The sequence below is a fragment of the Vigna radiata genome, chromosome 8 (genome assembly GCF_000741045.1).
Source record: "Vigna radiata var. radiata cultivar VC1973A chromosome 8, Vradiata_ver6, whole genome shotgun sequence".
In the NCBI taxonomy this organism is placed as follows: Eukaryota; Viridiplantae; Streptophyta; class Magnoliopsida; order Fabales; family Fabaceae; genus Vigna; species Vigna radiata.
Genome location: NC_028358.1, coordinates 33,339,636 through 33,351,673, shown reverse-complemented (window position 1 = coordinate 33,351,673; position 12,038 = coordinate 33,339,636). Strand labels below are relative to the sequence as shown.

Below are 12,038 nucleotides of genomic sequence, written 5' to 3'. Positions count from 1 at the left end.
ATTAGCGAGCCGAAAAAATTTGAACTCGACCCGACCTACCACGGGTTGATGAGTTAAACGGATTGGCTCATTGACTCGCTTAATTAACTTTTTTTCACCCTATTCTTCTAAGATTCTCATAACATGTTATTTTGATAGATCAAATTGAAATAGTAATAATTGGACTCATTGATATAAAAGAAAATGAAGCAATATATATATATATATATATATATATATATATATATATATATATATATATATATATATATATTCTAAGCTATCAGGCATAAAATTTTGTCAATTTAGTTTGATGAGACATACACAACCGTTTGACCAAGAAACTACATATAACCGTTAACAAAAATATATAGCATAAGATAAAATTGTCATGCTTGTAGATAAGTTTAAAAAAATGATATATTCCTGAATTATCCAATCTATAATATTATCCATCTATTAAATTGGAGTCCTGGATGGATAAATCCACATTATCTTCTTCTTTATCTCCAATTACAATATAATAAAAAATAGTGTTAGCTAATAATATTGAATAATTAATTTAATTTATTTTATTTTAACAAAAAAATTAGGATTTGAATAATTAATTTAATTAATTTGATTTAATTAAAAAAAATAGGTGGGTTGGTGAGCCAGCCCAACCTACCACGGGTTCAACCCGTGTGAACCAAGATCTTAGTGAGCCGGGTCAAAATTGGCTCGTAACAAAATTTTTGCATTTTTTTCCAACCCAACTCGGCTCAAACCCATGATGAGTCGGGTTGGCTCACGGGTTTAAACCCATTTTGATGGCACTAGTAACAAGTACCCACATGTCAGATAGTATAATACCCGCACCCGACCCGTTTAGAAGTGGGTATTAAAATAGCCATTACCTATTACCCACGGATAATAAATATCCACGAGTAGTAACTATCCGCCTCGGATTTTATCCGTGGATACCCATAACTCTGAATTTTTTTGTCATCCCTACCTTGGCACTGCACAACACTATGCCAAATATCAACACTTGTATTTTGTGCTTTTGAGGGAACTTATGCTTGTTCAATTAATCAAACCAGTACTCCTTTCTGAATGTATAAGTTCAAAATAGTTTTAAACATGGAAGCTCGTATCACTTGACCAATTGCTTAGATTTAAGCTATTTTAGTCACACAAAACCAAGTTCAAACCCGTTAAACATCCAAGAAACAAACATTCAAATCACATATGTTAAAATGTAAAAAATTTAGATTACAAAATCTTCACTAACTCAATAATTTCATCTAAAAAATCAAACAAAAAATTCACATTTCAACATATCACACTCATCATACATATCAGTCCTTCAATTAATTCATGATATTGTCATGAAACTAAAAATTTAAAATTATTTATAACTTTAAAAGAGTACAATTCAAAAAACTAAAAATTTAAAAGTATTTATAACTTAAAAACAATACAATTAGCTTCCTTTACCTGAGTGACAAACGAATTTTCTCTTAATGAATCCTCAATCCCTTCAAGCTCACATGACCTTAACCAACAAAGCTCCTCTCAACTTGTAGGATATTCTATCTACACACAGAAACATTATAATAACAATCAGGACATACAATTATGATCACTTATCAATAATGACTTTCAACCAAAAGACACATGCAAGTGTGATAGAAGACTCACATGCAACATATAAAAAAGAAAAAAGACCAAAAAAGGAATGAAACTCAACTTACATAAATGAAAAAATTGATTGATTCAAATTAAAAAACTTACCCACAAGAATCAATCATATAGTTTCAATTTTTCAATCAGACGAACAAGGAGAAAAGAGAAAGAACTTTTAGAGAGATCTAAGAGAATTTTCGAAAAATGATTTTGCGGATTTCTAAATTTTCATATGGTCCGTCGGGAAGTCCTTCTAAAGTCTGTTGAATAATTTTTATAAATTCTATCATTTCACCAATTTTATCTAAATAACGAGCTAATGAATCTCCTTTTTTTTGCAATTGAACTTCTCAATAAAATTCTTCGTAACATTCATAATTATTCACTTTACGTAGATCCCATCATATTCCGCAAGCCCGAAACATCTGTCCTGATAAACCCCAATTAATAATTTCTTTTACATCAACTAAACTGAACCCATGTGATATATTTTAAAATAATAAAACTTGTTTATAAAAAACTATTTATATAAAAACTTTTAATATTAAAACAATTAAATTTCACTATTTTTAAAACGTTGTCGTTTTGAAAATGTCAATTTCTACATTTTTAATGGTAAGAAAAAAATTTCTCCATTAAAAAGATATTTCTAATATTTGCATAGATAATACTATTTTTTAAAGTCAAAATTTGGATTTTTTTTTCCTTCTTTCTAGAATAACATGTTTTTAACATTTGTTTACCCAAATATAATTATGAGAGACTAAATTGTGAACTATTTTTTTGACAAAATTATATCTAATCTCGTTGAAAAATCTATTCATCAAAAACCACATTATAAATTTGTCATAATAAATTATACCATTTGAGTAATTAGTCAGGAAATATGTTTTTTCTTCAGCCATTATGGTCAAAATTTCCTCAGTTTCACTGGTATTCTATTGACAAAATTAAACTATATTGTATATTAGGAACTAATTGACCTCCCGACATGCATATAAAAAAAATCTTAATTGGGTACTACTGCAGCTTCATAAATTCCTCACCAAATTATTTATAATTTAACCATGTTGTATTAAGTATATTATCAATTATTTCTTAAAGCAGTAAATAAATCATGTGGGGTAAAAAGTATAAACTATGCTTCAGGAAGTACTACAAATTACAGGATCCTACCGTAAAAATTGAGGTTTATCCCCAACAACTAAAAGAAGAAATTAACAACGTATATACCATAAATAAGATCCTTTTTCAAAATTACTATATTCATACACGATTGTCTGAGATTTTTTAAAATTTTAATTTTATTACTATTAGTAGTACGTTGCTGTCTTTAAATTTAACTATATTTATTAATTATTGAGTGTTTAATCTCCAAAGTCAAATTACATCCTAATTTATTTAATTATAACCAATCTTACTGTTACAATTATATTATTCAGTTGAAATTAATATTTCTTTTTATATTTTTATACTAATTTGAATAATTTTTGGCAGAAAAAACTGAGAAATCATATTTCAGACAATCGTGTACTGTTAGTAAAACATTTTCTATTGTACATATAAAGTTGAGATGAGATATTCTACACACGCCATCCTTGTGCGACTTTTAATGATTCAACACAAAATATCTCACTTCAACGATTCAACGTAGACAAATTAGGCATTTCAGTTGATAAGGCTTTTGTTTTCATGTTCATTTCGTTTTCGTTTAATTTTAAACCGTTTCAAACTTAACATTTCGAGACGAGAGAGAAAGGTTCTCTAGTCTTTGCAAACTATGCTTTACTTGGGAATTTCACTTCCCCTTGTTGAATAGTATACATATAATGATAATTTACGATGAATCTCTTTTAAATAAACGAATTAATAAAATAGTAACATATAATTCATTATTAAAAAATATTTTTAACATGTCATAGTATAATGTTACGACAACTTACAGGAGTTGTTGACTGTCTCCACATATCAACACAAAGCGAAAACTTTCCAGAAAGTCACCCATCTCAAATTACTTCAGGTTAAACACGCTTAACCATGAAGTTCTTATGGGTTAGGCTACTGAAAAGCAAATGTATTTGTTGATATGAGTAGCCAAATCAATTTCTTTAAATTATCTTCCAACTGTATAGTCTCATATCTATACAGTCTCTAGATCTCTCTCATTCTGGTATATGTTCGATTCGTCCATATATCTTTTACACTTGAAGTCTGTCAGGAGCCGCTCTTTGTCTGTGTCTCTTGCACTCCATGCTTCTTACACCAACGATCACTCCCCGCTCTCGTCTGTGTCCGGGTGACACACATAGTTTTTTATAAAAGGTTGGGATACATTTAATTAAGTTGATTACATTAAAATTATAAAATAATAAATTAATACTTAGAAGTTTTGATAATTTTGAAAAAGAAGCATAAGAAGAGTGTTTGGTTTGTTTTTTTAAAAGATAGTTTGTCATAAAAATTGGTAATTTGTGGGTTTGAAGGGAGAAAAATCCTTGGAAGTTGTTGACCAAACCTTAAGCTGGCAGTTCTTTTAGGTATGAGGCACACCAAAGGAACAGATTACCTATTTCCAAAGAAAACCATGCAGATGCTGTCATCATATGTTTCCTGCTCCCACGTGACTCCTCTATGTCAATCACTCAGATTAAAATTAAGTCATTTTTTTTCTTTTTCTCAGACCAAAAAAAAAAACAGCTAATAAATTGTTTGAATGTAAAGTTATATAATTGAAATAAAATGTTAATATTTTATTGTTTAGTTAAAAAATTATTACTTCAAAATTTATTTTAGAAAATTTATCATTTTTCTCAAATACTCCTTTTTTTTGTCTTTCCTTAAAAATTATGATTTGAAATTTAAATAACATTTTTTTTATGATTGATTAAGTTGTTTGAGTTTAGATTTAAGTTTCAAAGTCTTAGAGATATACATTGATTTATGAATTTAATGAAAATGTAGATTATATTTGAACAATTTAAAATCATAATGATCTTGAGTTGTCGTAAATTTTTGTTTTGTGTCGGATAAACACTTTGAAAAATTATCTGAACAGAGTGAATGATAATGATTTCTAATGTTTTCGTTTCCAATGAAATATAACAAAAAGGAAAATGATATTTTGACACCAATTTTTTACACTATTTTGACACTACATACGTGTCAAAACGTGGTTGGATGATTTCAAATTAAAAAAGCTGAAACAAGGACATATTTAGAAGAAAAAAATCAATTTTTTTTTTTTAATTTAAAATCGTCCAACCATATTTTAACACGTGTTCAGTATCAAAATGGTGTCAAAAAGTTGGTGTGAAATATCATTCTCCCTAACAAAAATTAAAACCTATTCTTAACTTTTTTATCTCAAGATACCCCAACCAAATCCTTATCTATGTTCTATTTTGCTAAAAAAACGATTTTCCACTAAAATAAAAGTAATATAACAATTAAACATTGTTTATTCATATTTCCACTCAAATAAAAAATTTCTCACTCAAATTAAACAAAATTATATTTTTCAAACTTTTCTTTTTTCTTCCTTTTATGTTGCTTATTGTTTTAATTAATTTTAACGTGAATGCTAATTATCCACGTAATAAAATATCAATTATACGTATTTATGTGACGAGTTTCGAATAATAAAACATTTATATGTATTTTAAGGGGACATTGGTTACCTCTCCACGGCCACACCACTTTTTTTTTTCAATATTTAAAGTTAATATAAAAAGTAATATTTTTTTTAAAAACTTAAATACAATACTGTAATATATTTGAAAGTATAATATTTAAAGGACAAATGATATTTTAATAACACTTTTTGACAACTTTTTTGTCAACAGAATATGTGTCACTATTTTATTTGTGTATTTGAATTTATTTTAAAAGAATATTTGAAACGAACCAATCATAAACTACTATTTTTGTATTATTGAAAATAATATTATTTGAGTTATAGCTTATTCATTAGAACAAAATCGCGGTTATTTTTGTATTATTGAAAATAATATTATTTGATAAATTTGATATTTTATCATTGTTGATTTAATAAGCTTTTACATTAATCGAACAAGGATTTGATTCTATATCGTTAACAAAAACAAAACAGAAGAGGCGTCTTAATATTTTTGAGTCGCTGAAAGGAAGAGTTTTTGAAGGAGAAATTGTGATGGCAGACGATCTGTTTGAAGGATTGCCACCTCCTTCATCCAACACTGTTCCTCAACATCATCAACCTCAACCAGAACCAATTGCTGTTGCTATCAACAACGATGACAACACGGAATCCTCTGCAGTTCCGCCACCAAAGCCAATCCTCAAAAGTGCGCTCAAGCAATCCTCTGCAGTTCCGCCTCCAAAGCCCATCCTCAAAAGTGCCCTCAAGCGCCCCAACCCTACTGAACCCGACACCCAAGGTCAACTTCTTCTTTTCCTTTTAATCAGAATTTGTTTTCGACCTGTTCTTCCAATTAGGGTTTCTCCAATTCCAACAATTAGTTCCATTTAACTCGAATAGTGCATTTTTTTTTTTGTTTTACTTTGTCACCTCAACCCTAAGTTACGTAGATAGGTTTTCCATTCCTTTCCCTTGTCTCTTCGCTTTTTATGCTTCAACTCTACCTACGTCCATTTGGCAACATGGGCGCATGGGAAAAATGTGTACGTCCATCGTGGTTAGAAGAATGAATAAAAATGGTCATTTAGCATTCAATCGGGACTGCAAAATTCAGCTTCAAGATCCATTTTCTTGGAATTCTCTGATTTTTCATTTCACACTGTCAACTTTAATGAGAATTTACTTGATTATATCATACTTTAGCAGTTCCGTATATTTTTTTTTTCAAAAAGAAAAAACTCCATTTGAACTTGCCTTGGTGTTCCTAAACTAAAAGAAATCTGTCAGGTATCAAATTGAGCCATCGCTTGTCTCTTTGGGGTGAGCTAAATGTAAGTTTCTCCATAAAAGTGCTTTTTGAGACGGAGATTTTTCTCTACGTTAAATTGGGTGCCATCCCTCCCCCTTGAGTTTACTTAACAAAACAAAGGATAATAATTATGTTGGATTTTGTTCTGGTTTTAAGAATGCTTCTATAATTGCAGTTGTTATTTTTATATTTGCTTCCCAGTTTTAAATGATGGAGTTGGGATTTTTTTTTTTTTTTTTTTGAAATTCTGAATCATCTGTTGTAATTTCAGCTGCAGCGCCTAAGAAAAGCTTGAAATTCAAAACCATGACGGATGCTTCTGAAGCTCAAGTTATTGATGCCATGCAGAAGATATCTTCGCACATCAAGAACCCTTCAAAGTTTAGCAAGGCTGCAAAGCTTGCTGTACAGCTCATTCAGGCAGGAAGTGTAAAGTCAGAAATTAGTGATTATTTTTTTGCTATATTAGAAGCTGCAATGTCATCATCCATAACTTGTACAGATCCTTCAGTTCGAGCAGATTACCATTGTCTGTTCTCAGCAGCTCAAAACGCCAAAGAGGTAAGATTACCTTTGTGTTGCAGATATGCATGATTCATTGTTAAGCAATTGTATTTTCTCAGGGAGGATTGCGAAAGATTTTTTGACTCCGACCTATCCTTTAATTTCAGCACCTCAATAAGAAGCAGAAGAATCAACTGGCAACATGGACAATTAATGCTGTGGTGGCAAATGATTTATACACAGATGACAGCTTTGTGGTATGATTCTCATTGAATTCTATGTTAAACTTGGTAACAACAACGTTCTTACCATAATTTGAATAGTTTTATTTGTGTATTGTCCTTTTATTTGTTCATAATTTCATAATATTCATGTTCGGTTTTCATTACTTTGATGTAGTTATCTTCAAAGTTGTCATTTCACATATCAATTCATTAGTTTTTCATCCACATAAATTGTGGCAAAAGATGGATCCAAGTTTCTCAACGTAGTATTTTGAATATTTGGTCTTACTGGCTGGAGTAAAAATGGATTGGAAAGGAAAAGGATTTTGGAGCAATGATAAGATTAATTGTCAAGTATATGATTGATTGATAAGCACAGTCATGTCCAATACAGCCATCCACTGTGTTCACGCTTTCTATACTTTGTGATAGATGCATAATGGGGCGTGGGAGTTCATTGGTGCGTGACTATTTATGTCTCCTCTAGCATGTTGTTGACACAAATTCACTCACGCAGGGGACAAACTATTTTTATTTCGGGGTAGTCTGAGTTTGTCTTGGTTGCAATATCAATGTTCTTCATTCAAGTGAACTGTTGGATTCCCTGACATGGTTCTCTGCTAGCTAATACTTTGACTTTGTATATTTTTGGAGGGACTATAGATGTTTCAAATTATTTGCAGGGAAAAAATTGTCTGGAATATTGTTGTTTATTATAGATCTTATCCTTTTTACCAAGAATAATTAGATCCATAAACATTATTTCTTTGTTACTCAAGAATTGTTTCCTACTTTTTGTACAGTTTTCTAAAGCAGCTGGGAAAATCAAGGAAATTATATCTAGTCTTCCTGTTGCAACAGAGGAGGAGGATGCAGAGGAAGCAAAGTCTCTGAAAGATGGCACAGTTATAGCAGATGAAGGGGGTAAAACACCTGCCACGGATAATGATAATGATGGGAAGGAAGCTGACCCATTTGGACTCGATGCTCTGATTCCTAATTCCACAAAGAAAGTTGAAAAACTAAAGGCAAAGAATGAGGCAGCTGTGGAAATAAGGGAGGATGAGGAAGAAACCAAGAGATTCCTCAAGTCACAAAGAGAAGCCTTGATAACTTGTTTAGAGATTGCTGCCCGGCGTTATAAAACACCCTGGTAAGTGCTGGTACTGTTTCCTATTGTATTGTCTTTTACACACATTTTAAAATTGCTTGTTATCATTTTTCTATGCAGGTGTCAAACCGTGATTGATATTTTGGTGAAACATGCCTCTGATAATGTGTCGAGATTTACAGCTAGTCAGAGGGATGCCGTTGGGAAATTGTGGGCTTCAATACGGGAACAACAAACTCGTAGGAAGCAAGGGAAGTCAGTTAATGGAAAACTTGATGTAAATGCTTTTGAATGGCTTCAACAAAAATATGCTAATGAAAAGATTAGCATTAGGCATTCTGTTGGAGCTAGCGGAGACCGTCGAGCCCAACAATGGCTTGGTTAAATATTCTTTTAAGGTCAATGAATGTGATAGAGGATGATGGTCACTGTAAAACAGTTCATTGAGTGTTGTAACATTAGTAGGTCTCAGACATGTCTCCGGACTGTGATTTCTTCAGAAAACCATTTGGTAGTAACGTAGAAAATGTGATTTCTTTACCCTTTTTATCTGTGTTGATATAAGCCAGTTATTTGTTTCAAAACATGCATAGTCTGCCCAGGCATCTATTTACATCAATTTACTAAAACGATTCGAATGGACTTTGATCCCAAAATCGTGTTTGTGGATATATTAAAAGGTTCATTTTAAGATTAATTCAATTTTATAAAATTAAATTTGAAAAAAAAAAGATGTTTTATTTTCAGTTAATATAAGATTTTTAATACTATATATATATATATGAAATTAAATATTAATAAATGATTTGATAGTATGATAAATTTGCAAGATGAGTATTTATATTTATTTATATAAAGAATTCGTTTTTAGAATATCTAACAAAATATAATTGAGACTTTCATGTGGACAAGCCAACTTTATTCTCAGCTAAAAAAAAGCAAGTGTTTAAAACCATTTGGATTTATTTTGATAATCAATTAACATTGTGGCTTCAAATTTCATCAATGAATTGTTTATATCTTCTTATCTATGATACTTTTTTAATTAAATTTTGAAATTATCATCTTGAACACTTTTTAAATTTAAGATTTCAAAATATTAACGAATTATAAGTTATTTATGAGTCACTATATTAATATACTCTCGACATTTTGTACTTGAGGGCATTTATTCCGATTAACTAAGAATAAGTAAATAGCAGTGATACAACAAGAATATATAAACAAAAATGAGATGAATGGAAAAGAATAAGTATGTGGTTATAAATTAGTTAATCTTAAAAATATTAATTGCAAGTCATATTGGGGTTTGTGAACCATGTACTGTTCCAGAAAGTGTACAAGGAGACAGAGAAGGTAGGTTCAAGGACACCAGAAACAATTGCAGTCTGAAATTATGTTGGTGGGATATGATGAACTCGTATACAACTAAATGTTAAATACAGGTTTTATCATGCTTAAATGATAATATTTCTGTTAATGATTTATGAACCTAATCTTTAATTAAATTTTGTAATTTCAATTCATACGTTTGCCAGGCATCTCATGGATGTGAGGAGCCATCTTCCCTATCATGCTAACTTATGAATGATGGAGGTAACAGAGAATGTCATCTCAATTTTCATTAACAGTTCCTCATCAGTCATCACCCGTGTAATGAATTTTTTTTCATCAGTCAGATACCGACAGAATTTTTTTTCAAAAGTCAGAACTTAAATTACTGATATTTACATTGCCGTCGATTAAACGTTTCATGCACAACATCTGATACACCTTATCCACCTCTAACTTTCTTACGGATAATTCATATATAATATACTTTACTGGTAAAATTGCATGACAGATTGAACGTTGCATATAGATCAAATGGTTATAGACACACATTGGCTTACCTGTTCCAGCACAACAACAACACGATCAAAGATTTAAAGGAAACCACTCACTGCATAAAGAGGGAAAAAAAAAAGCTTAAATAATTTTAATTATGTATGAAAAACAAAAGATAGTAGTGCATATGATCTCAGATGAATATAATCTTATTATGCATGACACAAAAAAGAGGCAATGAAGTGAAGCTGAGTTGAAGTTCAAATTCATGAATGGAGAAAAACAAATATATAGTGAATATCAATCCCAATCTTCGTCACGCAATTGATCATCATCCTCTTCTTTAGGAGGTCTAACAACCAATAACACAGCTCCTAAACTCTGAGTGAAACCTTTTTCCTTCAATGTGAAACCCCTCTCAACCTTCAAACCCTTACCATCACCATAACCATTCACAAGATAAAACCCATCATCAGCACCCACTTCTCTCTTACTCCTGTCAGCCACCACCAATATGGCTTCTTCTCTGTACCACCTATTAGCCTTCCACGGCAAAACCCTCGCATCCGCAAACGACACAACGACACCCCCTTTTCCCAAACCCACCAAAGGATCCCACCCAGGCAACGCCACCCACCTCCCCCACCCCTTCTCCGCCACCACCACCCCAAACTCCCCTTCACTCCTACACTCAAACGGCGCCTCCAACACCTCCCTCTCATCTGCTGCGCAAACCGGCAACACTACCACTGAACGAGCCTCCGCCACCTCCCCAATCCTCAACCTCACCACCGGAACACGCGTCACTCCCTCCCCATCCTCTGCCTCATCCTGCTCCTCACCACTCCTCTCCAACTCCTCCAGCACTAAGTTCCTCGCCCTCTCCGTCTCCGCCACGCGCAGCGCCTGCTCCAGCGCCAAAGTCCTCTGCTCCGACGGGTTCCTGTGCTCCCTAGCCTGCCGGTAGTACATAAAAGAGAGACAATCTCCTGGGAGGGTGTAATCAAAGCTCTCCCACCCCTTATCCCCGCGCCTGCTCGGAAAATCCTTCATTGCGCGCGCCAGCTCCTTCGCCGCCTTCCCGTCACAGCGATTCTCGACAAGGAAAAGCGCCGCGGCCACCCGCTGCGAAGTGCTGAGAAGGCGGAGCTCGTAGAGGAGCTCGGCGCCGCCGGTATCGAAGGCGGCGAGGAGTTCGGGGTCGGCGTTGGACTCGACAAGGGAGTCGCGGACCTGCGCGGCGACTATGAGGCGATTCTGCTCTACGCCGGAGATGCCGGTGGTTTCCTCGATGGTGGGAGGGGAAAAGCCTTCTCGGATGAGGGAGGATATGAGGGGTGCGTACTGGTACCAGAGGCCGAGGCGGTCGGCGAGGATGTCGATGCGGCCGGCGATGTCGAGGTTGCCGTATTGCGATGGGAGGGGTTCCGGCGGAGGGCGGAAGGGTTGGTAGACTTGCTGCTGCGGCGGAGGCGGCGGCCGGTAGTTCCTAAAGGAAGAAGGGTTGATTATGGCAGATATGGGTTTGCTGGAATGGCGACGGTTGGTGAATGATGGAGAGCTTACGAGAAAAAGATCATTTGGATTATTGGGTTTGAGGCTGAGAGTGTTTGCAGTGACAGAAGGCGAGATGGAGAGCATCTTGCTTAATGTCTACAGACTGTTTGAAGAATGTTCGCAGAGTGTTTGAAGAAATTGCTTCTCCTTACCTTATCTCATCATACTCTCTCTTCAGATTTTTTTCTTCTTCTCCTCACTCACTCATCTCTTTCTTAACTATCTTTTTCACCAGAAATAACT

General features: G+C 33.5%; 2 protein-coding genes across 2 annotated transcripts; one reads left to right on the top strand and one right to left on the bottom strand.

The window, feature by feature from the left end:
- Positions 1 to 5,725: 5,725 nt before the first annotated feature.
- Positions 5,726 to 8,995, top strand: LOC106770887. The gene is made up of 5 exons (XM_014656726.2): positions 5,726 to 6,062; positions 6,844 to 7,133; positions 7,244 to 7,333; positions 8,104 to 8,453; positions 8,532 to 8,995. Exons 1-5 carry the CDS (start codon positions 5,816 to 5,818, stop codon positions 8,794 to 8,796), a joined length of 1,242 nt encoding a protein of 413 aa, XP_014512212.1. The 5' UTR covers positions 5,726 to 5,815; the 3' UTR covers positions 8,797 to 8,995.
- Positions 8,996 to 10,370: 1,375 nt separating this feature from the next.
- Positions 10,371 to 12,024, bottom strand: LOC106769716 (rubisco accumulation factor 1.1, chloroplastic). The gene has a single exon (XM_014655445.2). It carries the CDS (start codon positions 11,877 to 11,879, stop codon positions 10,539 to 10,541), a length of 1,341 nt encoding a protein of 446 aa, XP_014510931.1. The 5' UTR covers positions 11,880 to 12,024; the 3' UTR covers positions 10,371 to 10,538.
- Between the last annotated feature and the right edge of the window lie 14 nt (positions 12,025 to 12,038).